General features: G+C 49.7%; 9 protein-coding genes across 9 annotated transcripts; 5 read left to right on the top strand and 4 right to left on the bottom strand.

Moving 5' to 3' along the window:
• Positions 1 to 1,545: 1,545 nt before the first annotated feature.
• On the top strand, positions 1,546 to 3,330 carry LTR64_006230 (uncharacterized protein; the record flags this gene model as incomplete). The annotated part of the gene is made up of 1 exon (XM_064900563.1): positions 1,546 to 3,330. One exon carries the CDS (start codon positions 1,546 to 1,548, stop codon positions 3,328 to 3,330), a length of 1,785 nt encoding a protein of 594 aa, XP_064753875.1.
• A 452-nt stretch (positions 3,331 to 3,782) lies between these two features.
• On the top strand, positions 3,783 to 4,946 carry LTR64_006229 (uncharacterized protein; the record flags this gene model as incomplete). The annotated part of the gene is made up of 2 exons (XM_064900562.1): positions 3,783 to 4,633; positions 4,694 to 4,946. 2 exons carry the CDS (start codon positions 3,783 to 3,785, stop codon positions 4,944 to 4,946), a joined length of 1,104 nt encoding a protein of 367 aa, XP_064753874.1.
• A 959-nt stretch (positions 4,947 to 5,905) lies between these two features.
• On the bottom strand, positions 5,906 to 7,654 carry LTR64_006228 (uncharacterized protein; the record flags this gene model as incomplete). Its single annotated transcript, XM_064900561.1, has 2 exons — positions 5,906 to 6,396; positions 6,442 to 7,654. The coding sequence occupies 2 exons, from the start codon at positions 7,652 to 7,654 to the stop codon at positions 5,906 to 5,908; spliced, it is 1,704 nt and encodes a 567-aa protein (XP_064753873.1).
• A 655-nt stretch (positions 7,655 to 8,309) lies between these two features.
• Positions 8,310 to 9,617, top strand: LTR64_006227 (uncharacterized protein; the record flags this gene model as incomplete). Its single annotated transcript, XM_064900560.1, has 1 exon — positions 8,310 to 9,617. The coding sequence occupies one exon, from the start codon at positions 8,310 to 8,312 to the stop codon at positions 9,615 to 9,617; it is 1,308 nt and encodes a 435-aa protein (XP_064753872.1).
• A 4,380-nt stretch (positions 9,618 to 13,997) lies between these two features.
• Positions 13,998 to 15,950, bottom strand: FAT1 (long-chain fatty acid transporter fat1; the record flags this gene model as incomplete). The annotated part of the gene is made up of 1 exon (XM_064900559.1): positions 13,998 to 15,950. The coding sequence occupies one exon, from the start codon at positions 15,948 to 15,950 to the stop codon at positions 13,998 to 14,000; it is 1,953 nt and encodes a 650-aa protein (XP_064753871.1).
• Positions 15,951 to 16,375: 425 nt separating this feature from the next.
• LTR64_006225 (uncharacterized protein) lies at positions 16,376 to 19,310 on the bottom strand (the record flags this gene model as incomplete). Its single annotated transcript, XM_064900558.1, has 2 exons — positions 16,376 to 17,832; positions 17,921 to 19,310. The coding sequence occupies 2 exons, from the start codon at positions 19,308 to 19,310 to the stop codon at positions 16,376 to 16,378; spliced, it is 2,847 nt and encodes a 948-aa protein (XP_064753870.1).
• A 702-nt stretch (positions 19,311 to 20,012) lies between these two features.
• Positions 20,013 to 21,620, bottom strand: LTR64_006224 (uncharacterized protein; the record flags this gene model as incomplete). Its single annotated transcript, XM_064900557.1, has 1 exon — positions 20,013 to 21,620. One exon carries the CDS (start codon positions 21,618 to 21,620, stop codon positions 20,013 to 20,015), a length of 1,608 nt encoding a protein of 535 aa, XP_064753869.1.
• Positions 21,621 to 21,946: 326 nt separating this feature from the next.
• On the top strand, positions 21,947 to 23,164 carry LTR64_006223 (uncharacterized protein; the record flags this gene model as incomplete). Its single annotated transcript, XM_064900556.1, has 1 exon — positions 21,947 to 23,164. One exon carries the CDS (start codon positions 21,947 to 21,949, stop codon positions 23,162 to 23,164), a length of 1,218 nt encoding a protein of 405 aa, XP_064753868.1.
• Positions 23,165 to 23,547: 383 nt separating this feature from the next.
• LTR64_006222 (uncharacterized protein) lies at positions 23,548 to 27,324 on the top strand (the record flags this gene model as incomplete). Its single annotated transcript, XM_064900555.1, has 1 exon — positions 23,548 to 27,324. One exon carries the CDS (start codon positions 23,548 to 23,550, stop codon positions 27,322 to 27,324), a length of 3,777 nt encoding a protein of 1,258 aa, XP_064753867.1.
• Positions 27,325 to 27,713: the final 389 nt, after the last annotated feature.

Below are 27,713 nucleotides of genomic sequence, written 5' to 3'. Positions count from 1 at the left end.
GTCTCGCTAGCCTGTGGGCAATGTTCCTGCTGTGAGTTGTTCTGCGCACATTCGTCATTGCTCGATCGCAGTCTGCCAGATTGTCTTCTTGAGTGAAAGAAGAGCGAGTCACAGCCACTCAAATTCTGGGGTCAGACAACACGATATATAGATCTGTTACCGAAAATCAAGGCGCAACAACATCTTCAACGAGCATCCCACCATCCGGCCGAATCTAGCGCCTTTGCTGCTATCTCGAACGCTGCACACGACCTCAGCACGTTTCCTGCCTGCTACCCCATTGTTGTCGTACCACATACGATCGAAGCCTCAAGTTTGTGCAGCAAGGTCATTGGCCGTATATCAAGATGTCGGGCGAGGCGTGGTTATATCTGCTGGCAGTGCTTATAAATGCGGTCAATCTGTTTCTTCAAGTCTTCTTCACCATCATGTACAGCGATCTGGAATGGTATGCTTTTCCCACCAGTCAATAGACCAAGCTGATATTGCTAGTGACTACATCAACCCGATAGACCTTTGCAACCGCCTGAACACCTATATCGTACCTGAAGCTGCTGTCCATGGATTCCTGACCTTTCTGTTTCTGATTAATGGATACTGGTTGGCTTTACTGCTCAACCTCCCATTGCTTGCTTTCAACGCGAAGAAGTGGGTACTGAAAGGCCCGATATTCGAAGAGGAGACTGATAGGATACAGGATATTCGACAACCAGCATCTCCTAGACGCAACCGAGATCTTCCGAAAATTGAATGTGCACAAAAAGGTCAGCACTTGTATTGCTAGACACCGAAAATTTCAGCTAACTTTGCTTCAGGAATCTTTCATTAAACTAGGTTTTCATCTGCTCATGTTTTTCTTCTACCTCTACAGCATGATCGTGGCATTGATCAGGGACGAATCCACTTGACTGAGGCAAAAAGCATCCTACCTTACGAACAGCCAGGAATACTCCTAGATGGACGAACGCCCAAGTATTCAACACGATCATGCGGCCAAGTGGCGGGCGATCAATCTCTTCGCGAATGACCCAGACGACCTCCCCGCAAGCACTTGGGAAGTATGACCCTCGAAGGCCCGACTTCTACAGCAACCCAGCCTCGAAACATTTGGCAGTATATGTAAGCGGCATAGTATGCGTGGATGAATCTACTAGGAGAAGTAGACAAGTGATTTTGCGGATTCAGCTTTGGATTCAGCAGCAAAACGTTGAGCTCCCAAGCTGAAGTTGGCTTAGATATGCTACTTGTTACCTCCGAGCTTATACTGCCATCGTGCCTGCTCCTGGACCAGTGGTACTGAGCGATTCAGCGAAAGACAATCGAGTACTCACTGGCCATTCCTCGACGGATATTGATGCTAGATGTGTACGAGGTATATCCAAACATCGTATTTCACTATAGTCCGTAATATCCTTTCTATAAAGTTGCAGTAATGCCTCAGGTATACACATCACCTCCGGTGGTATTTTTCTAGAGCAATGTTACAGTTGCGATCTTGTTACCAAATTCCCATTCATCAATTGTAAAACACATGCAAGCGCTATCATGGCCGGAATTCTAGGTGGGTATGAGTCTAGCGACGATGAGGTGCATACCACAAGGGTGTCAGCACCTCTAACAGCCATTACAGCCGCGCCCGAAGTTTCAACAGAGGTTGGGTCTCTTTGTCAACTTGATCTTCAGGACATATCTAACGTGAAGCAGGGCTCTAAAGAACTCCAGATAGCACTCGCAAACCCAACCAGTAATGCGCTTACCTACAATGTCACATATGACAACCTCGCTAGACCCAGTCAAGGTCCCGTGAATCCTTTCAAGACTTCCAACGGCAATGCGCTGAAGCGAAAGAATGTGCCTACTGGACATGCTGAAGAGACAAGCATTTCTGATACTGTCTTCAACACCCAACATCGAACTTACCAGAGCTTGGGCTATACACAAGATCCTGCACAAAACGGTGCTCTGATTGGAGACCAGGCCGCGCTCACCAGGTATGGTGGTAAGGATGTCGTGCAACTGGGCCATAGCAAGGCAGAGAGTGAGAAAATCCGAGCTAAGCGGCAGAAGAAGGGCGACAGTAGTATCGTGGATGGTGAGAACGCCTACATGGGTCCATGGGCCAAGTACAAAGGGGACGACATTGCCTACGAACATGCCTCAGAACTTGCAGACCGAGAACTAGCCTCCGATGAAGAGTGGGTTGAAGAAGAGGAGGAAGTCGGCCCAGTTGCTCCCCTACCTAAAGCCGCGACAGATTACGCTGCAACCGATGCCTCGATCACAGAGACGACCCAGTTTCACGGTGAAGAGCTGTACGATTATCAGAGAAGAACATACATGCATGTGCCACAAGATCTCGATGTTGATCTGCGGAAAGAGCAAGGCAGTATCCAGAACTACCACCCAAAGAAATTGGTACACGAGTACAAATACCACAGCAAACCTATTACATCCCTCAAGTTCATACCACGATCTTCGCATCTCCTACTCTCCTCTTCCGCAGACGCAAAACTGGCTCTATGGGATGCTCATCATGACCGCGATTTACTCAGATCGTATTCTGGACACACAAAATCGATCACCGACACTGATTGGTCTCCAGACGGAACTCATTTTCTTTCTGCGTCCTACGATCGCTACATGAAACTTTGGGATACTGAGACTGGAACATGCATATCAAGGTTTACCACAGGCAAGACCCCACATACACTTCGTTTCCAGCCGAGTAACGGTGGCGTTGAATTCATAGCAGGTATGAACGACAAAAAGATAATTCAGTATGACACGCGCTCCGGTGAGCTTGTTCAAGAATACGATCATCATCTGGGACCAATCAACACGTTGGTGTTCGTCGATGAGAACCGCAGATTCATGAGTACGAGTGACGATAAGAGCCTGCGAGCCTGGGAATATGGCATACCGGTGCCCATCAAATTCATCGCTGACCCTTCGATGTTCGCCTTGACTCGTGCTGCACCACATCCGAGCGGCAAATATGTCGCGTACCAGTCTGCCGACAACCAGATAGTCGTCTACGCAGCAGGAGAGAAATTTCGCCAAAATCGCAAAAAGGGTTTCCGTGGCATGAACACTTCTGGATATGCTATTGATCTAGCAATTTCTCCTGATGGAGGCATTGTTGCAAGCGGCGATAGTGGTGGGTACGTGTGCTTCTGGGATTGGAAGACAGGAAAGATGTGGCATAAGATCCAGGCGGGAAGCCCAGGTCGAGAAGTTGGCCAGGCTGTGACGAACGTGGCATGGCATGGGCATGAGACTAGTAAGGTTGTCACGGGTGGCCTAGACGGGATCGTGAGACTATGGGACTGAGCAGCGTTTCTCAAGTAAAGGTCTTGGAAGCCTGCTATCCGGTCGATGGGTCGGGTATTTGGACAACTTGGTGCATTGCGCAAAGCTTCAGACGCAATTTATTCATGCTGGACCACGATTGACGATAGTGAAAGTGTTTATCTAAAGCTACAGGAACATCGATGAGCTCTCAGGCTACTGGAAATGCAAGGCGTCTCAATTCTGGGAAACGGCGTACACAGTCTTTTGCAGGTTCGTGGCACAAGGAAGCCACTTCAACCTCATCGAGCTCTCGAGAAAATCCACCAGTTTTGTCATGAGCCCAGTGACGCAAGCTCTCCGTCATAAATCCGAATTCCACAAGCGGACCCACACTATGATTTGAAGGTTAAACTGGACGTTGGATTGTTGACCACTTCCAATTATCAAACCCCCATCTTCAAGACCACGAAACACTTTACATAACTGCCACAATGACCGCCATCTCATATCCAGACACGCCTCAACCCTCATGGCACAACACACCCTCCGGCACAATGACAGCGGCTGTTCTGAAAGAGAATCCTTCACTCGAGAAATCGCCTCTAGATAGCTTCACATACCAAACAGACTACCCCAAACCAACACTACCGTCCCGAGACTGGTGCCTCGTTCGCGTCCGCGCAGCCGGCCTGAACAGAGCAGAGCTCCGCGGCCGTGCAGCTCTACCACCTGGAAAGGGTGAATTGAATATATTCCAGAATGAGTACCACGAAGACCCGCCAGCCATACTTGGCGAAGAGCTCGTTGGTGAGGTCGCTGAGGCAGGTTCCGACAGTGGATTCCAGGTTGGCGAGATAGTAACGGCGTTCATCTATGGTGGTGGCAAGGCTCACGACGGTGCTTATGCGCAGTACTCTATCGCCCATAAGCGGCGACTGTATCGGTTGCCGTTCAAAGATAGCGCGGATGTTGAGCGTCGAACAGGATGGAATGTTCTCGGTGCGATTCCAATGAGTATGTGGACTGCCTACGGTAGTATTTTTGAGGCTGGACGACTGGGCCATAGAGGAAAGGGCAAGGACGAAACCCTGCTGATTCATGGTGGAACGTCTAGCGTTGGAATCTGGGCCATTCTGCTAGCGAAGGAGCAGGGCTTTAAGGTCGTCGCGACAACGCGCAAAGAGAAAAAGACTCAAAGACTGAAAGACGCAGGTGCTGACCATATCATTCTCGATCAAGACCTCGAAACATCCATCCCAAAACTCTTTCCTGATGGCGTTGACGTCGTGCTAGAACTGGTGGGTCCGGATATGATTCAGCGCGCGTTATCGTGGACAGCGAGGTATGGAAGCGTGGTGTGTACGGGAGTTCTGACGAAAAACTGGGATGTAGAAGGGTTCAGGCCCGCCATGATTCCTACATGTCGCAATCTTACGTTCTATGGCATGACGAATCGAGGGAGCCTGGGGCCGGACGATGAGGGACTCGAGCAAGTGGAACCAACATTGAAACATGTTGTCGAGAAGGTGGAGGATGGAACTTTTGGGAAAGAGGTCTTCTTAGATAGGACGTTCGAGTTGAAGGACATTGGCAAGGCGCATGAGTATATGGAGAACAACGAGGCTGTTGGGAAAGTGGTGGTATTGGTTCCTTGATGGGGGTAAGCTATCCCTGGAAAGGACTGCGTCACTTCCTCCCATAAGCGCATTTACTGAGTTGTTCGCTGATGGCCTCGCTGTCGATGAGTGCATACTGATCTAATTGTTCTTCGACCAGATTAACTGATCCTATCGAGATCCGAGTCTTTTTAGTAGCTCAATTTCTCCCGAACATGTTCCTCCACATATCTCGTCTAGCATGGTTTCCCTCGACCTGTCGACTCGAGCTCTCAATGTACAGCCCTTCCTTCCGTACGTCTCCTACTTCCCTGATAGCTCTGATAATGCCATCCTTAGCTTTCCATTCTATATCAGTCCAGTCGTCGCTGTTCTCATCGAAGAACACTTCGTAGACTGCGACTTGCCATGCCTTGCAAACGTTGACTGCAGCGAACAATGACCGATCACGCCCATTGGTAGATGCGAAGGATTGGTGAGAATATTGAAATATCTTGTGGAGGATTTCTGGTGGAAGTTGAGGTGGGGTAGCACTGTGCACAAATGGGCTTCGGCTTGATGCATAGCTTCTAGACACACGCGCATTGTCTTGTGTCATGTTGACGTTCGATGAGAAGATTGTTCGAATATGAGTGAGCTCTTATATGTGTCTGCCGATAGAACTTCTGATGTAGTGACTGCTTTACCACGATGAGTGGTTTCGGGCTGAAGGAAGCCTTGGGAAAGGAGCTGACGCACGAGTGTGGTTAGCACAGCTGGTAGTGGTTAGTCTCGGCGCCAAGTCATGTAGTGATACGGTTTGGCAACACAATCGCTTTGACTGTCTTGCTTGCAAACCAGGCCATGTCACTTGTTGCCATGACTGAATAGGGTTCTTTGGTGTGCTATGCTTCCAGTCCCAAGGATCGCATAGTCATCGAGACGTGCCTGTATACCGCTGGACAAGTACTCACGTTCAAGTAGTCTTTGTGATCTGGCTTTGCTGAGAAATCGATACGCTACAGCGACACGCCCCAAAGACCTCGTCCTCCGCATACCCCTAAAGATCCTGTCGTAGGAGCCCAACTTAAATTGCTGATTTCATAAGGGCAGTCCCAGACTGCTGACGGTCCTCGCTCTTGGCCTCTTTCTTGTCCGCCCTGACCTGCTGGGTGACCCGGTTGTGGTAGACTTCCAGTGGCGCTACTCACCAAATCCCAAAGCATCACACAGCAATCATCAGCTCCAGAAGCAAGGATGCCACGTTGACTGCTCGACCATTCGATGCAATTCACACTCGCACCATGACCCTTTAACTCAAGGAGTGCTTGCCCAGGTTGCCGCACGTCGAGCACGCGTATGATGTTGCTGTCCTGGGAAAATGTTGCTAGAAGATGTGCATCGTGAGGAGATGCAGCAATGCGTAGTAGTGGAGGAGGGAAAGAAAGACTATGAGAGCTGGAACCTCCACCTCTGGTCGGTGACGATGACATTGCGTCTGGACTGAGAGCTGTGACACGTTAGTAAATTGACCAGGCAATAGAGAACAACCTACTCTTGTCTTGTTTGTCGTTCGGTTCGTATATGATAGTGCTGTGCTCGAGAGATCTTAAATCGAACATGCGAACACTCCCGTCAGCACCGCAAGATACGAAGACATCCACACTCTGAGCACAAAAGCGAACATCAAAGACCTCCTTGTCGTGAGCAATAAGTTGAGTCTTAGCAGTCAATGTCGGGATGTCCCAGATGGTGCAGGTAGTATCAATGGAAGAAGTGATGATCAAAGAAGGTTGGATAATGTTCCAATCAAGGGACGTGATTGGAGCAGTATGTTCAGGAGATTTTGAATTTGAAAGTAAAGCGAGGGGCGACAGTTTCTGTAGAGGCACATCTTTCGAACCCTGCCTTGTAATTGTGTTGGAGTTATATGAGGCGGCCTCATTTGGTAAAGACCATAACCTTAAGTGGTCGCCGGACGTAGCTAGCAGATCAGTACTCTGCTTGTTCGAAGAAGGTGGCTCCCATAAGATCCTGGTTACTGGGTAGGCGTGGTTTGCTTCAGCAGTCTTGACGAAGTCTATCCCTCTTTCTCCTTGCGGCTTTTCGGGGTCTATCTGAGTCTTCTGAGCGTCCAAAATCTGGATATAGTTGTGGTTGTCCTCCAGATAGCTTCCAATAGCAATCTTGCCAACACCAACATTCGTCTTTGGTGGCCACTTGCACCAATCAACAGCAAAAATCGGCCAAGGGGCTACATAATTGCTGTTTGTGGGGTATGGGACTTGCTCTTCGAGTGCAGGACCACCGGGACTAAGCAAGGATTCTGCCAAGTTGGCCTCTGTCCTCTGTCTAATATCTGCCAAACCCAGGGGAGAGTATGACTGAGGTCCGAATGAAGAGGATGACGGGGCGTTGGAAGCGGAGGACAGAAACCTCGACGTGTCTGGGGTATTGTTTGAGAAGGCCTTGTATTTTGGTGTACTTGGGTCCATGTTCCCAGGACTTGACTTGGAATAGCTGTGTGCTGTACTCAGTGGAGGTCGTGCCGACAATGAGGACTGCTGTTGCGGGTCTTGCAACTGGGTAGATATCTGGGACAATGGAGGTAATTGAGGCGGCTGACTCGAAAGGGTTCTTGAATGACCAGCCTGTAGGGGACCAGGTATAGAGGCAGGAGGATGGCCCGGAGTAGGAGGCTGTATTTGCATGTTGATATTGCTGTTGCCATACGCAGGAGGAGCGCCATAGTGAAATCCGTCACTCATTGTAGGCCCTGATATGGTAGGTCGTCTCGAGGGTAATTGGGCAGCTGGACTTTGGGGTATGCCTGCGTTCTGCTGCTGGTATGCTGGAGGTGCGTACCTCAACGACGACGACCTGCTTATAGAGCCATTACTGTAAGCAGGGTTGTGTAAGTGATACCCCTGCCCTTGCGACTGCCCTTGGTTCTGCGCTGGCTGCCCGGGCGACCAGCCTGCAGTATTGGGTATCCCTGCTGATGCGAGAGTCTGTCCAGATTGGTATACCGCGTTTGCGACCGAGTAGAAATTGTGCTGACCTCCAGCTTGGCTCGAGTCGTGCGATATTGAATGCGAATGTTGGGGATGATATGGCATACTCGTGCTTAGTAGGACTGCTAAGTCACACCCTCTCTGACATGTGCTGAAGTGGTAGACAAAGTCGCGCCTACACAAAACAGCCCACGAGAAACGGAATAGTGGCTATCTAAAGTTCCAGGCATCACGGCATCAATCACACAGGGCTCCCCGGACCCATCGCTCCTTCCTCAAATCCCTCTCATCCTTCAGCTGGAGCCTCTGTCGATTCTGAATCGTGGCAATATTGCATTCATGAGACATCAGGTCTAGCCACATCGGTCATCGGAGTACAAGCTTGCACAAGCAGGTCGGGTTGAGTACGATGGCTGAAAATACCTCTACTGCAGTTCCGGAGGGAGATATTGCCGATCCACGAGCCTGTCATGGCGTTTTACTCTTACCTGCTATACCACTACCTACTTCTCCTGAGCAGGTGAGAGAAGCCTACAAAGATATACTAACCCAGACACTCAAACAGCTTGAACAAGAGTTCCAAACTCAGAGCTCATCACCTATCCTCAGGCTCGACATTGACCTCTTGTTCGATGGTGGGTCAGAAGTAGCGAGAACACCTCTATTCCCTTCTCTTCTTGGGTTATTTGCTGAACTGTACACTCTTGTATGTATATGTGCTAGCCAGTGTAGCTTGGATCTCGATTTTCCACGCGGAGTCGATGTTCGGATATATGCAATAGACGCTCCTCATGCTGAGCCGCGTCAACTTGAGGACAACAACGCTAGCCATTCTCAAGTGTCACAGAACTCTGCGACTACTACATATGGACCACTTTCAACTATCGAAGCCTTCAAGTCTTCAAGGAGAACTTATCTACGGACATTTGTGCCAGGCCAACAGGCTCTTCGAGAGTCAACTATTGCGCGTGGTTGGGATAAATACTTGACCGGATCCTCCGTGCAGTACATAAACTCCTCACAACAAATCAATGCCCAAACTCTTTACAACACAGTATCTGCGGACTCACTGGGCAAGAAGAAGCTGAGGCTACATACCAAAGTAGCAGTGGGTGGAACATTCGACCACTTGCATATTGGTCACAAACTCCTGTTAACAGCGACAATCTTTATCGCACAACCAGGTCCGGAGAGCCGAGAAATCACTGTTGGCATCACAGGCGACGAGCTACTGGTCAACAAGAAGCATGCCTCAGTGCTAGAGTCATGGGACACCCGTCAAGAAAAGGTCGCAGCATTCGTCGAATCTATTCTTGTCTTCCACTCCGACATTCCATCAATCCGGACGATCGAACACATCGACAAGCCAGGTCCGAACGGCAAAGTTGTCAAAATCACATACGACCCTGCTGTACCAGGAACCGGCAAGGTCACCATTAACTACGTCCAAATATCTGATCCTTTCGGTCCCACAATCACTGACGAATCCATCACTGCTCTCGTCATATCTGCAGAAACTCGAGCTGGTGGTAAAGCAGTCAACGACAAGCGAACCGATAAAGGCTGGGCACCGCTTGAAGTATTCGAGGTCGATGTACTTGATCCTGCAGCTATTGAAGGTGGAAAAGCCGCGGAAGCGACAAATTTTGCTACGAAGATTAGCAGTACTGAGATTCGCAGGCGCTTGGCGGCACCTACAGACAGACAGCTAGCATAATGACAACCAATATAAGTGAGTCGGGGTTTGACATCAACTCCTTTCAAATATCTTGATGGTAACTCATGTGGCTCAAGTATATGGGCTTGGCCAGGTCATAATCGTCAGATTGGGATTACTCCCGATTCAAGCTTGTAAGTAAGCACTAGAGACAAGAGATATTCTTCAGTCGTGGGGTGTTCTGTTTTTAGTTCTAAGAATTACTCTATATTGTTGCCATCTATGTATCAACGATGGTCGTAAGGACATCTATCGTTCCTGTGCCAGTCCGAAATCCATGCTATGCAAGTTAAGTATATTCAACATAATTCCCAACCAGTGCTGGCTGCTAGTAACGCCTCGTCCGGCCATCTGAAGTCTTCCTAATGTTAATCTAATGTCCCGACGTCGTTTGAAACAGATTCCATGCTGTCCTCATCAGATTCTCCAAGTCGAAGAGGCAGATAATGTTGGTAGAAGCGCTGGCACAGAAACCTTCATGGGCGACCACTCACCCCATCCCGAAGTCGTACAAACAGCCGTCGAGGTTATCGTCGTAGTGACTGGTACACTAACTGTAACTGGGACGGTTACCGTACTGACAGAGGGCACATTCTTCCACTCACTCCAACTGGTAGTGATTGCTTGCGGCACTGTCACCGTCGTGGGCACGATGACCGTACTGACGATGGATGTTTTCGATACTGTGATTGTCGTTGGGATTGTGACTGTTGTTGGGACGACTACTGTGTTAATGACTGGTGTTTTCGATACTGTTATCGTCGTTGGAACCGTGACGGTCGAGACAACCGCAGAGGCTGTACTTGATGTCTTCCAGACGCCCCAGCTACCAGTAGCCGAAATGGTGTAGTTCTGACTCTTGGTTACTGTGATTGGAACCGGCGTGCTGCAGACCGACGAAGATTGCTGAGGGCAAGAAGCAATTGAGGTAATGGTCACTGTTGAGGCTGGTGGTGGCGGTGGTGAAGGAGCAACCGTCGTCGTACGCCATTCCGACCAGCTTTGAATTGACGTGATGACGGAAGTGACAGTTGATGGAGGTGGAGGAGGGACCGATTGGATGGACGTGACCGTAGTTATCTTAGTGACTGGAGGTGGTGCCGGAATGCTCGAAATGACGGTGGTTGTGATTGTGGCCGCTCGCAGAGGTGGTAGTGTGTTGGTGATGACTTTCGTGACCGTCTGAAGAGGAGGTGGTGGCATAGAGCTGGTCACAATTTGTGTCACTGTCTGAGGAGGTTGTGGAGGAGGACACGTTAACTGCGACCAGTCAGATGACGAAGTCTGAGCAGGTATAGCAGGCTCCGAAGAAGAATTCCATAATCCCCATCCTGCATTTCCCCTGCCCTCGCCATGAGCTTCGGCATGACCTCCGAAACCATCAGGAGGACCACCAGGTAGTGCAGCAGCCGAAACAACAGCGATGGATGCAGCAAAGTAAAACGACTTCATTGTGGTTAGTAGTTACTGTGATCAAGCAGCAATAGGAATGAGTAGTGACAGTTGTACAGAGGTGATAGGTAGTGATTCGTTAGTCGTGTTGCTCTTGGTTGTGTGTGGTGAAAGAAGGGCATAGACTGGACGAACAATGTCTCACATCTTATACCCGTATTGCATCTTCCGGACCATGTGCCATGAGTCGTGTTCAGCCCTCGAAGGCTGGTACGGACCAGGTGTACTATTTTGACAGGGTAAGACAGGCATAACATACACAGCCTGAGGGATGCTGGATGGAGCAAACCCTTGTGATCTTCTCGGGCAAACGAACGAGGCTGGGCTGTCTATATCCACACTTTAACTCGATCTGACAGAGTCAGGCGAGGGGTGAGCCATCAGAAACATAGGAGCATATCGAGTACACGTCTAGTAAATTGATTGCAGCAAGGAGTTTCGTGTTTCGGAGCTTCGAAATGCTGTCAATTTGGAGTTGCTGGAGCATGGTACAGTTGAAGTCGCATCACCTTTTCGTCTGTATTACATACACAAACAATCGTGCAATAGCGTGAAGTCTGTCGTCGAGAACTTACTTTCAGAGAGTGCTAGCATCCTCGTTGTCCTCGTCATCGTGCCAAAGATAGGCTGGTTGCGGATCTAAAGATGAATCAGGCAAAATCCTTGCAGTACCGATGTGACGATCGCAGTCTGACAGGTGGTGGAGGCTGGAGAACGTGTGCTAGGCGTGGACGTCGGAATGGGCAATGTGGTAATACGCGAGTCGAGGCAGGAAAGTAGCGAAGCTGACAGCCTCATAGCTGGAACTTCGGCGACAAAGAGTGCTATTCCTCATTGGATAAGAAAAGCCGTTGAGTGTCCACAAACTAGTGGTGCCTCTAGCTCGGCACCTTCCCTCACTGACTTTCAGGTACGGCAGGAACATCCCCGATGACTGCAATGGGCAACAGCTCGAAGAATGTCTCAAGTTACAACATCCGTAGTCAACATCTCAAGCTCGTCTCCGTCTCGAAACGACAAGTACAATCCTTCCTGTTCCAACCTACTCATGTTGCTCTATCTCGGGCGAGTACTGAATAAAATTCGTTTCGAAGCACAACTTTTTTCTTGGTCGGTCACCACTGAGGCTTTCGCTTACTGCCAGCCCATCGCTTGTTGTCCTAACAACACCTTTCACAGCAAGAAAAGCGAATAAGCGAGAGTATAGTGTACCAGCCTCTCGTGCCGACAGAGAGAACAAGGATCTCAAGCTTGATGGAGGTAACACAGAGATAGTGCCTTGTCATATCCCTTTTCTTGCATGTGTAGAACAGAGTTTAACTATGTAGTCAACAGCCAGCTGCTGCAGTGTGAATGCACCTACGGCTGTTCAACAGCTTTGATGCGATAGCAATTGCTTTGTAGCGACAATTGCTCCTGCTCTCTGCTCGATGTGATACCCATTTCTTCCCGGGACAAATCCGCCCTATTCTTCTCTCATCCGAGAGCCACGAGGATTAAACAGCAAAATACAAAAGAGCAACAAGAGTATTAGTTTGAGGATGAATATTCACGTAGGATTAGCTACATCCTGGAGACAACAGACTCGGTTGCAATTGTCCTGGTATGTTCTTGCATTCCGTGCCTGCATGTGGCGCTCACTGCAGATGCAGATCCCATTCGTTGATCTCGTAGCGGCTCTGTATAGCTCGCTCAATCAAAAGGAAAATCTCGTCGGCGACTTCAATTGTCTAGCCACATTCCCATGTAGAAACACCAAAACTCCCTTGTCCCCATCATTCCAGCGTGTTGACCTAGTCGACCTCAATCAAGCCTTGCCCGTAAAATCAATCTCCCCCTCCCTCAGTCCCGCCTCAGGGTTCTTCTCACACGTGCACGCATCAGCACCTCTCTTCCCGCAAGCACACTTGTTTCCTGATGGTGCACTGTTCTCAGTCGCAGCTCGATCGCAAGTACATTCACCAGCAGGTCGTCGCAGGCAAGAGCATCGTGCTCCGTCGGTCTTGTTCTCAGTTGCTGCTTTTTCGCAATTGCAGTTCAGCTGTAAGAAAGACGAGGTTAGATAAGAGTTCAGGTGAAGTAAGGTAGCGGCGTGATACTTACAGCTGATTGCTTGCCGCATGAGCAGGTGGACTTCTCCGCGCAGACACACGAGCCGGATCGACCACAGCAGGTTGCTGGTTTGGTGACCATTTTGATGGATAGGATGTGTGGTTTTATGTGGATATGTTTAAGTATAGGTCTGTTGAAGTCGTGCAAGTTGTAGAGAAGACTTGGAAGTTGATCTGGCTTTATGATTTACTAATTTACGATTGTTCTCAGTAGCAGCAACCTGCGTCATCTTATAGCGAAAGGACAGGAACCGGCAAAGGCAAGAACATAGAGTTCTGACTATTGTCTGATTTCTGATTGGCTGCTTACTCGGGGACCCTTTCGGAAAACGCCAGGAACACGATTGCCTGGCGGACACTGGCAGGAAATCGACGAATTACAGTCGCTGGATTTTCGAGAAGAATAGGTCTCATGATCTTTTGCTCAAGCACATATAATGACACTGCTATTGGCTGCTCATATGGGTTCTGACAACGACCACGGCCCAGAGCATCACAAAACCGGGTATCACTTCAATCATCGTGCTGACTCGGGCGTCAATACAGTCACCTGATGTATATGCAGTTAGTTTGTTTCGTACCTAGGTAGGCATAACTCTGGCCTTGTCGATTCAAAGATGGACGAAGATATACGAGGGAGTGCTGACAACAATGCACAAGATAGTCCATTGTTGTCCACAGCAAACCTGTCTTACCAGTACAGGCTCATCCATTGTATTCCAGACTTCTGTACCTGCATGTTTACCTTGAACTCCAGCCTCTGTAGGGCTTAGCCAGACCGAATGTCACGGCTCAATGAAATGAGATCTCGCAGAGCTCACAATCTGACTTTGCCCGCTTCGAGCGATTCCAGGTCTTGAGTGGTGAACTCTGTGTAGCGATCACTTCCTGGCTTCAGCCAGTACATCTTGTCAGAGCTGCCAGAACCTCTGATAGCTCGCAGATCGATGCCCTGGTTTCTGAGTTCGGTCTTCTGCTGTTTGTTGTTGCCTGTCAGGACCAGCTTGTGTGCAACCCGAATAAAGAGTGGTACTGCATATTTGGGCAGCGAGTTCGAGGCATAAGTGGCTAGACCTTCTAGAACTTCGGGTTTCGGAGTGTTGAGACTTTGGAGAGCGTCCTGACGCAGCACGACAGCCGCACATCCTGCACGACCTTCGTATCCAGGAACTTTGACACCATAGATATTTGCTTCATGCACAGAGCGATGGTACCCGAGTACCTCACCAACCTCAGCAGTAGATACGTTCTCACTCTTCCATCTGAAAGTATCTCCTATACGATCGTTGAACCATAATCGACCTTCTTTATCAAAGCGGACAGTATCACCAGTACGGAAGTAAGCATCACCTTCCTTCAGCACGTTTCGTAGAACCTTGCTACTCGTGGCAGTTTTGTTGCCGAAGTACCCCGGAAAGCTGTCTTGTAGCGTGGAAGCATCTAACACAAGTAACAATTCACCAACGTCGCCTCGAGGGACTCGTTGACACAAACCGGTGCTGGGATCACGCCACGGCTGCTCGGTATCCCAGTCGACCCTCACAATAGCTTGGCCTCGAGTTGCAAGAAATTGTCCGATCGCACCAACAGATCCTATTGCACCATCCGTGAATTCGTTCCTGTTGAAGTTCCAGGTAGCTCCTACGCCTTCTGTAGCGCCGTATACTTCAGCTATGGTTTGAATACCGAATCGAGCTTTGAAGGGCTTCCAGACATCAGGTCGTAATCCATTTCCAAACGCCATGCGCACTTTGTGATTCTTATCTTCTGGCGATGGCGGGGCGGCCAGAAGGTATCGCAGTGTTTCGCCCACGTATTGTATGACAGTGGTATTAGTGCTTCTGACTTCAGGCCAGAATTTGGAGACTGAGAACTTTCGGCTGACGACTATGGTAATGGCACGCTGAAAGCAGGCATTGAATCCTAGGGTGAACGCAGTCGTATGGTACAACGGCATGCTGGTATAGAACCGATCCGGCTTTTTCTGCTTGACAGACCGCAACTCCATGAGTCTAGCAGTCAAATCTCCAGCTATTGCAAGTCTTGCCCATGGTACGATCGCAGCTTTTGGCATTCCGGTCGTTCCAGAGGTGTACATCAGCACGGATATGGCAGAAGGCTTACTGATGTCTCGTGCTGCATCAGGCGCTCTGTAGGGAGGAAAGTAGTTGAGCGACTTCTCGAGACCTTGTTCGAGGACAGCGATCTCAAGTGGGAACGCATTGTTTCTGAAATTCGACGTTGAAAATGCTTCCTTGACTTCAGGTGTGAGGGCTCGAGCAGCGACTTCTGGATCGAGGATGAGAATACGTGCGGACGAGACTTTGACGCTGTGAATCAGTGGCCTGGAAGTCAAGTTATGGTTGATGAAAGCTGGGGATGCGCCTAGCGACCACACTGCCAGTACCAGAAAGAGGAAAGCAGGACCATTCATAAAATCCAGTGCCACGATCTCGCCAGCAACGACGTTATGTGTTTTATGTAGCCAGCCTGCGTAGCGCAGCACAATGTCGTAGTACTGCTTGAACGTCCAGCTCTTCCCTTCGTAGATGAGGAAGACCTCGTTGGCGATCTTGGGATCGGCGACATGTTCTTCGAGTTTGTAGAATAGATTGGCCCTGCCTTTCTGCAGTCGTTGGTTGAAATCTCTTTTCGCAATTGCGAAGCTGCTCAAGAAGTGGTAGTCTGATGAGAGTCGTAGCTTTGCATTCAGATATGCTCCCGTCGCAACTGATGCAGCAGCGACGGGCACGGCGGCGAGCAGAGACATGAGGGATGAGGCGAGCAGCTGGGATTGTCTTGAACGCTATGCTTCTGGCTGCGACGGTGCGTGGACTGCAAGTCGGAGGATGGGTTAAGGTCCGTTTGCTTCTGGTGATAGCATGGTTCGTAGAGAATGCTGGCACAGCGAGGTACTTCGCCATTCCATGGTTGTTTCTCTACGACAGGGTTGTTCAACCAGCAGGCTCTGACGCACGAAGAGGATCTGAACGGCCGGAGGTGAAACAACAAATGCCGAGGCAATTGACGTGTTCGAACCAAAAACGTGGGAAGTGCGTACTTTCCTCGTGTGCCAGGCTACGATATTTAGAAGATCATCAACGACCTTGCAGCAGTAATTCTATGATACTATCTCAACTTGATACAATACTCCGAGGGGGGGGCTCCTGGTGAAAGCTTATGCTTTTGTGCATTCTACGAGATATAGATATCTACACCCACCTCGTTGTTCCACCCTGCCTCTAGACCCGTGTCGTCCCAGGCGCCTTGCACATCGATCTCTATCAGACCCACCTTGGCATTGGGCCTTTCGGTGTCGTCTTGAAGAGAAACACCATCAAGGCCATCCGTATTTATGCTGACTCTTTTTCTGGGTACGACCACTCCTTTCATCAGTACCAACAAGTTGTCATCAACCGTGATTGCGTCTTCAGATCCTGTGCATTGGAACCAAACACCCAGCGTTCCTAGCGCTTTTAGTGTCACATCAGCTTTTAGCCTGCGCTGCACAGTTCGGTGTTTCTCACTCCATGTATCTTCATCAGCATCTGCTGGTCCAGTGATACTGAAGCGACTGCCCTCTAGTGCGCATGCTCCCGTCATCTTGCCTAGCAGACCAATAACAGCGACGTCAAATCTTCTATCACCATCAAGCACAAATGGTCCGTGTACTGGAACTGCACTCCAAATGTCATACCCACGTATAGGTAAATTACCTTGCACCAGTATGCCACCTCTTATCGGCAGCACTGGCGTAATTGGCCGTGTAATCTTCCTTGATACATGACTTCTGACAACCCAGGTCTTCTTTTCTGGGTTGGCAGTATCGTTTAGATCAACTCCAGGTATCCTCGTAATCGGAAACAGGAAATTGACTTCCCTCTCAGCCACGTTGAAGACGCCAATCATACCCGTTCCCACCTCGGCCCGTCCATTGTAGCAGCCAACCTTGAGGACTACTCCGGATTCATAGCTGTCGTAGATTCCCAACGTCTTACCTACCGTACTTGGTCTCAGCACGACTGTATCACCTCGTGGGTTCTTGGCTGTCATTTGTTTGATGAGGTCTACGTCGCTCTCACCAGGATAGTCTGTGATATAGATTGGTCCACCACTTACACATCGTGCTGCAGCGTGGAATCCGGAGTATGCGTGGCTTGTTTGAAACATGTCCCAATCCGGCAGAACATTGAGGTGCTGGACAAACAGTGCAGTATGTGCGTTCGCAAAGACGTGCCATGGATGCGATGTCGGTACGTTCGGAAAAAAGTCGTCGCTGTTCCGTAACAGGATTCGAGGTGTGTTGGTTGGCAGAAAGGAATGAAACAGAATTTGTGGGACCTGGGACATACACGAGATTGCTTTGCCAGATAGATGTCGAAGATGTGCTTGCGTCCATGCTGACTGATACGCTGTAGTGAGTTCGCGACGGTCTTTCGTGTTTACCAGGAGATCTAGATAGAACTGCACGTCCGTCTTTACAGCTGAGATGCCCGATTGTGACAGAAACGAGTAGAAGTCGGAATAAAATCTATGCACATCTTCTGGGTCAATTGTATATCTTTCACCTGCCGCTGGTGTACCTTCTGCAAGCATAATTTTGCGCAACTTGTATTTGTCTTTGATTTCGCCATGGTCGGGTGATATACATCCTACAAAACGTTAGCTCAGAAAACTGTATCATTCAAAGTCGTAGACGAATCTTTGTGGAGACCGATGCATGTTTAAGAGAGCACTCACCCCAGTATCCAAAGAGAGCATGCCAGACCGCTATGTCGCGTATATGCGGGAAGCGTTGCCGTATCTCGTCAATGCCATGTTTAAGACCATTCGGGAATGCATGAGGAGTTGCTTCGAAATCAGTCATTGCTCGTTGAAATTGATTGTCGACGCCTTGGGTGCCCGTAATCGACTGCCAGTTGTCGTCGATAATCATGTTTGCGATATGGATGTCATTATCTTGAAAATGCTGAAGGGCTTTTATGATCTTCTCCTGATTCAAATCTTGTCCCAATGAATTCCACGTGCAGTACGCGAGCGAGTCGTACCAGGATGCCAACCACTGTGGTGTAGGGTTGTCGTTGCTAGAAGGGTCACGATTGTCATGTATATTGGATATGAGAATTGTGTCAGCCTCCGATTCCAGGGACTCGTGGCGTACGTGAGTTGGCAGCGAATGTGCCGATTCTTGATATGCTGCCGATGTCCTCACTTGCTTCCGCATCTCGTACATGACCGCGGCGTTAGCTGTATGAAAATCGTAGGCCGATGCTGCAAGAACTTTGAATTTGCGATCCTTGCCGGTATCGTTCCTGGCTGCCACCACTATGTTACCTTCGTCGTCTGACTTGAAAGTCGTTAACACTTCGTCGATGCCATTTATGGCCAGCAGCACAACATGCAGGCCGTCACTGCGGAGAAACGACAACAGAATAGCTGGTTCTGTAAGCCGAAAGAACTCGTTTCCATGTCTAGGTGCAAGCCATGGTGACCATATCCTGACTAATGCGAACCATCTATGTGCCGTGACAAGCTTTCCCAGAATCTTGCGTTCCTCGCGTGCATGGTCGCTCTCAAAGGGTATGGTATTTACGGATTCACAACTGTACAGCTTGGCACCTGGGGCCTCACTAGCTAACTTTCGCGTGTGCCATCCTTCGTGTAACTCGACTGGAGAGCCGCCGAGGTAATTTGGATCGACCGGTGGTTGCAAAATGACCTCTCCGTCGCTAGTGCCGAAGACATCGTGGACCCATGTCCAGTGCTCATTGGAGTTTATGCGATAGCGAACAGTAAACCTTACTTTACGACCTTTGTATGTTCTGGCTTCTGCTGGAAAAGGCGTTGGGAGACTGCCCTCGAATGTGTAGCGATGGAGCCCACTATCTCTGTTGTCGCACAGCATTGTGGGTGTGACATCGGTCTTGTTAAGTGCAAGGGCTCTCCATTCGTCGTTGCTTGTGCCATAGCACGTGGCGTGGTCATACCATATCGCCACCTCCCAAGGTTGATCCGGTAAGGACGTCGAAGACTCAACGACAACAGTGAACTCGAAATGCTTCCTTGATGGCGGAACAATTGTGACACCACCCAAGGGTGGAAAAGTTGTGATCTTTGCGAAGAGAGCCATCTGACCGGGTCTCCAGAATTTTATTTGTGAAGGCCTCTGCCCACCGTCGAATGTGCGTACTCCTGATAGTGAGGCTACAGAAGCCATATGCGAAGTATTCTCATGACTTGAATGATTGCCCAGCAAAAATGAAGGTGGATTCTACTCGAGCAAGCGCAAGCAACATCGGTGGCGACGAGATCGGCGTATGGCTAGATATCAGCCAATAGGGCCAACGGATAAGAGATCTCCATTCTGAGATTGGACATGGACTCAACTCTCTTCATGGTTCTTGGTTAGAGTAGTGACCAGGGTATGTTTTGCTTTGGAAGGAGCTTTGGAAGCCAACATGTGCTGGGAGCGTGCTCAGAATCCACCATTTCGGTGACCAACATTTGGGAGCGAAACTCTAATATGCTTCGAAATGACGAAGGTGAACATGCTTGACGGCTATCGCCATGTTTGCGCCTTCCGAGCCACGGCCATTGCAAGGAGGATCGTGAGTATATTTCCGGCCCCGTAAAACTGCGCTGCTGGGTGACACACCGGCAAGGAAGTGGTTGAAAGATTGGCGAGCAGGTTATCTAGACTATTACCAAACATGTTCCCGAAGTGCTTTTGTTGAAGAAGGAAAACGGTCAGTCAAAGTTTCATGCTAGCTGCCGAAAGTCAAAATTATTAAAGAGGTGGTAGAATATGTCATCACTCTACGGATTGTTCATGCTAGAGAGGGTAATAATCCTTGAGCTCATCATCTTCAGCACTGAGCTCAACTGCACTATCCACAAAATCAATCGAAAGATCAACCTTATCTCTGGGCAGCCGATAGACCAGGTATTCCCGCGGAGCTCTCACTTTCTTTGCCATGACTTCCTGCATATACTTCTGCACTTCAGGTAGTGGTTTGGCGGCACTGGCTATGGTAGCTATAGTGCGGCTGTTCGATGCACGCACCACGATGGTGGCTGGCTCGTAATACTCGGTTTCAGGCTTCCATTTGGTTGACATGAGTTGCGCTTCTTCAGTAGTGAGGTCCTTCATTGAGGCGAGGATATCAGAACCTTTACGTTCGACGAAAAATGAACAGGTCATCTCGGTACCACCATACTGAGTATCTAGAACCGCATACTCTGGGAAGAGCCAGCGATCTGGATTGGCGGATTGACCAGCAACAGGAACGGAATTTAGCTCAATCACAATATGTTTGACAAGTGGTTCAGGTCGTGGTTGAGTAGGATACGAGGTGTATTGTGGAAGTGCTTGAGTTGGATTGAGCGGCGACTGACGGTAAACTGTAGGATGTGCCGCAACAGTCGCAGTCGCAGTCGGCGTTGGCGTAGGTGTCGGTGTCGATGGGGACGACTTTACTGACGGCTGCTTTTCTGCCTGTTGGCGCTTGACAATTGCGTTGAATTCGTCGATGTGTGCCTGGAATTCGCGTAACTGATCGGGATTTGCCTTTGATTGAGCCACAACCTTCATCAGCTCTTTAAGGTGATTGTCTGTAGCTGCACGATTGGCTAGCATCTGTATCACAGGATCTGTTGCTTTCGCGCCACCAGGAGGTGTTGTAGGTCGACTCGAAGCTAATGCTGGCGAAGGATCTGCAATCGGAGCAGGCGTCGATAGTTTGGGATTGTTGCTTGGAGCGCTCGGCAGATTACTGACCACAGGAGCATGTACAGAGGGCTGTGTCACTGATGCAGTAGGAATTTGAATTGATTTTGCCGTGGGTGTGTTGGCAGGTCTATAGACTGGAGGCGCCAAGCTCGATGTTTCTCGTACCACATAGAAGGTGGCCTCGAAGGTGTGTGGTTCGACAATGAGTGTAGCATTCCCAAGCTTCTGCATCGACTTCACGTCAGGGTTACCAACTGGCTCTTCGACAGGGGCCTTTTTGCGCCTGATTGGTTTGGTCCAGTACTTTTTGAAGACACCATCGCAGAGCCACTGCATACGCGAGCGATGGAGCGAGGCAGCAAGGATAGCGCTGTCCGCAATGGTCTGGTACTGCTTGTCTGGCACATCTAGACTTTGTCTTTCGATCGAAGTGGGCAGTGGCCGTGTAGCTGTGAGTCGAGTAGGAAGGATCTCGTCGGCGGTCGATGTTGGAGTCGACGTACTCCTAGTCGGCGTCGCTACATGTACAACCTTGGTCTTCTTCTCAGACCTTTTCTTTGCTTTCGTTTCCGTGTGTAGAGGAGTCGCGGGTGTAATGCTAGCTGGAGTTGTAGGCCTCAATGGTGAACTCGCTCGACGCTTTGCTGCTGAATCTCCACGTTGTCGAGCAGGGAGGACTCGCCTTGCTGGTGTTGCGGTCGATTCTGCCATTTTCAGTTGCAATACCTGCACCACAATTGACCTTGCGCAGCATCACAACGGAAATTATGCGGCTCGTGGTTGTGAACGATGCGCATTCTAGATTGAAGAAGGAAATCTGCAAGGCACTGCGAGGATTCTGGTGGAGACTTAGCATGATTGATCAGTCCTATCGACCTCCATGATTTTATTCCCTGACCGACTACCAGTACCACATTCGTAGGCTTTCCATGTCTGCAGAGCACACAAGAAGACAATGTAGTACTGAGGCCATACAGTCATCACGATGAGATGACTATCCTAGGTTGATCAGCTAATCACGACTTTCGTCGTCGACAATGTCTTCCAACTGGTTGAGGCATTGCTTCTTAGGCCTTGCACTATCAGGCGGCGTGTATGTGGCAGCATTAATAGCTCTGACAATACCGATAGTACAAAAGAACGCAACTTATGCTCATAATGTCAATCCAGCTTTATGGCAGAACGTGTCAAATGTTGAGCAATTCGGATTCATCCATCACCAGGTACAACCATTCACAATCAGATCTACGGACAATGTGACCCTCTACGCATGGCACATTTTGCCAACCCATCTATATCGCGAACACAAGGACGCGCTTACTCAGCAGAGCGATTTTGGAGTGAAGCCATTTGAGAAGGCTGCCGACACGGTAGGATTCCGCCTGCTCCTGGAGAACCCCAACAGCAAAGCCATTGTCAGCTTTCATGGGAATGCTGCACATCTCGGCTCTTCGTATCGGCCAGCGACTTATCAGCAGCTCTTGAGCACGTCGACACCCGAGCACCCAGTACATGTTGTTGCTTTCGACTATCGAGGTTTCGGCACAAGCACCGGCACGCCTAGCGAAAGAGGCGTGATTGACGATGGGATCGCAGTAGTTTCTGCACTCTGTGGAAAGCCTCCAACTCTTGCTCAGTTGAACCGACATTCCGAAAGCTCTCCGTCAGCCCCAGCTCTTGATCCTTCTCAGATTATCCTGGTCGGCCAGTCCCTCGGAACTTTTGTGTCTACAGCGACCCTGTACAGATGGACCATAGAGCTTCAACAAGCTCCTCTCCGAGCTCTGGTTCTGCTAGCCAGTTTTTCATCACTCCCGAAACTGCTCGACTCATATTCGATCAAAGGCTTCACACCACCGATCCTATCTCCACTGACGCCCTATCCATTTATGCAGACGTGGTTCCGCAAACGTATCGTGGACAAATGGGACCTGGCTAGCCGACTCCAGGAAATGGTCCTGCTTAAGGACCTCAAGCTAGATGTGACAATGATGCATGCTAAGGATGATTGGGAGATACCATACAGAGAAGGGTACACAAATTGGCTAGCAGTGGAGGAAGCTGTGAACAGCACTGGCACATTCACAAAGACCCATGACGACCTTACTCACCCTGAATTTAGTAGAACATGGACGAGTGATGATGGCGCAAAACGAGTACGGTGGGATAAGGTAAGGCACGGGGGTCATAACAGGATACCTACGAGTGAGCATCTCAAAGTGGTTTTGTATGACATTCTTGAGCGGGCTCAGTGAGCCACTCGAGGTCAGAAGGAGAAGCACGCAGCTAGTAGTCAGTACAATTCTCACTGATCTGATCCAATATGAAGCCTGAATAGAGCTAGTGTCGCGTAGATTGATGTGCTCGCCAAGCAGCCCAAGTGCATGTCGGAGTTAGCGCATTAGGAGCCTAGCGCCGTGGTTCACGAGTTCCCTCGAATTGCATGCTTCGAGCCTCATTGACCATCACGCGTTCTCGAACAACACTGTGCTCACTGTGCTCAGCAGATTCTTGACGAATCTACCACTGTAGCAAGAGTCTAGATACTGCCTACGAGTCTCGACAATGTCCGAAACAACACATCACCATCAATCATAAACGAATAGTTTGATGTCCTGGCGCTCGAGCGTCGAGGCCCATGTCAACCACGAATGGCCACCATGATCAGACCACCAGCCTTCCTACCTTCACCTCTGTCCGCGAACCTTCGAAACGTCAGCATAGCTATCACAGCCATGTTGCCTCAAGCGAGGCTAGCTCTAGTAGAAGTGCTGTGGAACGGAGTCATACGCGAAGCGAGAACGATGGGCATGGCACCAATGGCGGCAGCAACATCTTGTGGAAGGACCAGATGACCAAGGATGACGAGGCCGATCGTCTGCCACAGCAGAACAACACGATCAGACGGACTAAGAGAGCATCTGGCGGCTTTCTGCTTGATACTTCCCCATCCTCATCGCGCTTATCCCGATCTATTCATCCCCCAAAGGATACCAAAGGAAAGGAAAAGACCGGAGCACATGGGTTTCCTATACCGCGGCAGAGAGTTCAACTCGATGGCCACGACTCTAGATCGTCGCAGCGAATATCTTCTCATACCTCTGATGTGCAACCGGACACCCTACACCAAGACCGTTTGTCTTTCGATCCCAATGCTGCAGGTCTCGATTCGTATGATTTTCAGCAGAGTGGTTTGATAGAAAGCTATCCGAGCGCTCCCTCTGGACAGCGCAATCCTTCCTATGGCTTTGACACAGATCCTACACAAATAGTGGAAATGGCTTTGCGCCTTAATGAAGGTCGCAGACGACAACAATCCGCAAGACGACTCGTATCGACCCCTATCGAACCACGACGTGTAATTTCTACTGCTGTCTCCAGCCCTCTAAGATCTTTCTCGACTGCTCAACGAAATCCAAGCCTTCATACAAGTGAGGTAGCGAGTGCTTCCCTCGGGCAACAAGACTCCTCGCCTGAGCAAGATCTGGACAACTTATCAGATAACATGCAGATTTCAAGAGCTACTCAAAACCGAGTCAGCAAGGCCAAAACATACTTCGAACTCGCTTATGAGCATCGACGATTGCTCTCCCATCTGCCTCCTCTACGCTCGCCAGATGTCAATTTCGATCCTCAGAAACCTGGCTACGATAGCAGGAGTTACAACCCTCTACAGTACTGTCGGAACAGGAAGTTGAGGTTTCGCGAAAGGCAACCTAGAAATTCCGAAGGAGAAGGTTGGCATGACGTTCTCAAGGTCCGCGCATGGGTCGATGCTGTAATTAGTAGCCATGTTGAGACCAGACACGATCCTCGCGAGTGCGTTCGCTTGCCACCATTGACTCTACATGATAAAGATGACCAAGACGAGGAAGAGTGGAAGGCCAAAGCTGCCACCAATGGCAAGCCTCGCAGGCCAAAATCAGACTGGGTCACCCACCCTGGCGACATGCTGGCTGATCAGTGGTGGACAGAGCAGGGCTTGAACAAGCAGAAGATCTACAATTGCAACAATGAGCCCATCTTTCCACCTGGAACAAAATTTCGCTTCTCGGGTTGGCGCAATCGCACTCCCGTCGACGTGCCGGAAGAGCTCAAATCGTCCTCGCCTGAACTCTCTCCCACTATTGACAGAAAAGACTCGATTCCTGCTCCCCCAGATTTGCCGGTTTTCGAGTCCGCTCACAAGGATCATGGCTGGGGACGAGCAAGGTCCAAGTTTGGCCACGCTCTTAACAAGAAGTCGCAAAATGCTAAACAAAAAGTCGGCGACATATTCGATACTAGTAGTGAATCGTCGAGTAGCGACGGAGAGCGCAGGCAGTCCAGGGGCAGGAAACGTTTGACGAAGCGTCATGAGAAATTTGACATCCCAGACGGCGATCCGTTCGCACATGCAGTACAGCCTAAGCTAATCGCGCATGAGGCCACATCGAGCCTCAATTCCTCGAAGCGTGGTTCTCGTCACGACTCAATAAATCACGCCAATCCCTCGAAGAAGCATCATCGAGATGGTCCTTTGATTCGATCTGACCATATTGAAGATGAGAAACACAGACTGGGCAAACGTCGCGCTTTCCTCAGCAACATCAGACTCGATTCGGACAACGAGCGTGGCCGAAGCTCTTTCGATTATGAATCCACTGCACCACCTACGCCTGCTATACCAAGCATTGCCATCAATCTGTCTCCTCCGGTCAGCCGATCACCTTCACCAGGCACAAAGCACAAAAACTCATTCTTTAGCGTTGTGAAGGACAAGATACCTGGAGTGAAAGACAAGGTTGATCATACCGATTTCGCAGCAGATATAAGCTCGCAGAGGTCGAAAGACAGATCACACTCGCGCCCTCACATTTTTGATGTGTCCAGGGGTACCAGCCCAATGAGCGGAAACGTAGGCAGAGGTACAAGTCCGTTCACTCGCTACCGGACGAGGGCTTCGATCGACGAGTCGTCACTATCGACTACTGAACCGCATAGCAGTACGTTCAGCAAAGCTAATATCAGAACGACTCAAGCAGCCGCGCAACGACCGCATCGTGTTCGTGGCATATTTAAAGGTGGTCGCATAGCTGAGCTTGTTGGCAATGAGGTGTCTAGGGTAGGAGACTTCATCTGGAAGAGAGAGCCACCACGTCGTAGTGACATGACTGAAGAGGGATCGACCTCTGGCTACGAGTCTGAATCGGACGAACTGACCGATCAGGTCGATCAGGAACCCAAAGCTGCAACTCATCTTGATAGACATCATGCTCAGCGCTCTCCCACTGGTGGGCAAGCTGCCACACCTGGTTCTCCTGCTGCAAGTCCCGAAACCAGGGACCTGCCGCAATATCACATACAAGGACTGCCAAATTTCACATCGCCCTTTCAACGTGATCGCGATGAGCAGGATCGTAAGAAACGACCTCGCAGCCCAGGTGGAACACCACGAATATACGAGCCAGCAGACGTGAATGACGAGATCGATCCTGTATCGACAGGCGCTGCTGCCAGGCGCGCGGATAAATCACCTCGTTTTGGCCGCCTTGCGCCTCCCAAGTTGGACATCCAGGCGGCGACGCCAGATGGTCGCCGACGTGGGAGCTATGGCTTTGGTACTGCTCTCAATCTTAACCGTACGAGAAGTGCATCGGAAATTTTCAACAACGCTATTGGCGGTGAACCAGCTCGCTCAAAAAGTCCAAGCTATTCTCGCCCCAGCTCCCAGTCACGTTTTCCTTCTCGCTCCGGTGCAGAACTCAGACGCACTGATAGTGGGGAGTATGGTGGCCGGACTGGCAAACCCGTTACTGACCGTGACGTTCACCGTGTGCGCTCGTTGTTGGTCACCCTGGCTATCAAAGCCACTAACATTGCTGACTTGTGCGATGCGGTCCCAAATCCACAATCGCAGTTCCTATACTCTGCTTTTCGAAGCACAGGTGCGACGAGCGAAGAAATCCGCAAACACTTCCCTATTCGCAGACGCGATGAACACTTCGTTGCAGGTCAGCATCTCGTGTCACACCTTGGTAAGCAGGGTAATATCTTCAACGATCGGCTCACCCACTTTACGAGCCATACCAGCAACAATTTACACAAAGAAATACAGATATTGGAGGACAAAGCTGACAGTGCGCTATTTCCTCGCTTGCAAAAATTGAGCGATACTGCTGGTCAGCTAGCACAGAAACTGACCACGACCTCGACGCTCGCCGTTAAAAGTGTCAACGACGAAGTCAGCGAGGCGATGCGACTCAAGAGAAGAGGCACCATACGCTTCAGTCGCTGGCTTGGTTATAAGTTGATGGAGATTGGGGTCGTGAGTGCTTTGTGGTTGATATGGTTCGTTGTTACAGTAATACGCTTCGCCCTGGGAACTATCAGAGGAGTCTGGGTTGTGGTTGCTTGGCTGTTTTGGTTGCGGTGACCGGCTTGTGGGTGTTAGCCACTAATTCTCAGCCGCGTAACTCTTTGAATCATGAATGATGGCCCTGTTAACTCTTTATTCACTACGATGAGTGGCGTTATAAAAGTGGCATTCTTTTGAGCTCAGCAATTTTTATCAGGATTGCAGGATTGGCGGCGTTTGTTTTCTCATATGATACCAGAGTTCTAATTTAGCTACATGCTTATTTGACGCAAGTCAAAGATGTTCATAATACACGCCTTCTTCTTACATTTCAATGTGCTGCTTTCGATCTAAAATCACGCATGCGAAGCATGACATGGTACTAATTCGGGTAGTGTGATCGAGATCAGGCACCAAGTTCACACCACAGTCTTTCTAGGAAATTATCTCGTTTCTCAAAATCGAGG

This window comes from Lithohypha guttulata, assembly GCF_036872675.1.
Source record: "Lithohypha guttulata strain CCFEE 5908 chromosome Unknown scaffold_4, whole genome shotgun sequence".
Lineage (NCBI taxonomy): Eukaryota > Fungi > Ascomycota > Eurotiomycetes > Chaetothyriales > Trichomeriaceae > Lithohypha > Lithohypha guttulata.
This window is presented reverse-complemented; position numbering and strand designations above follow the sequence as displayed.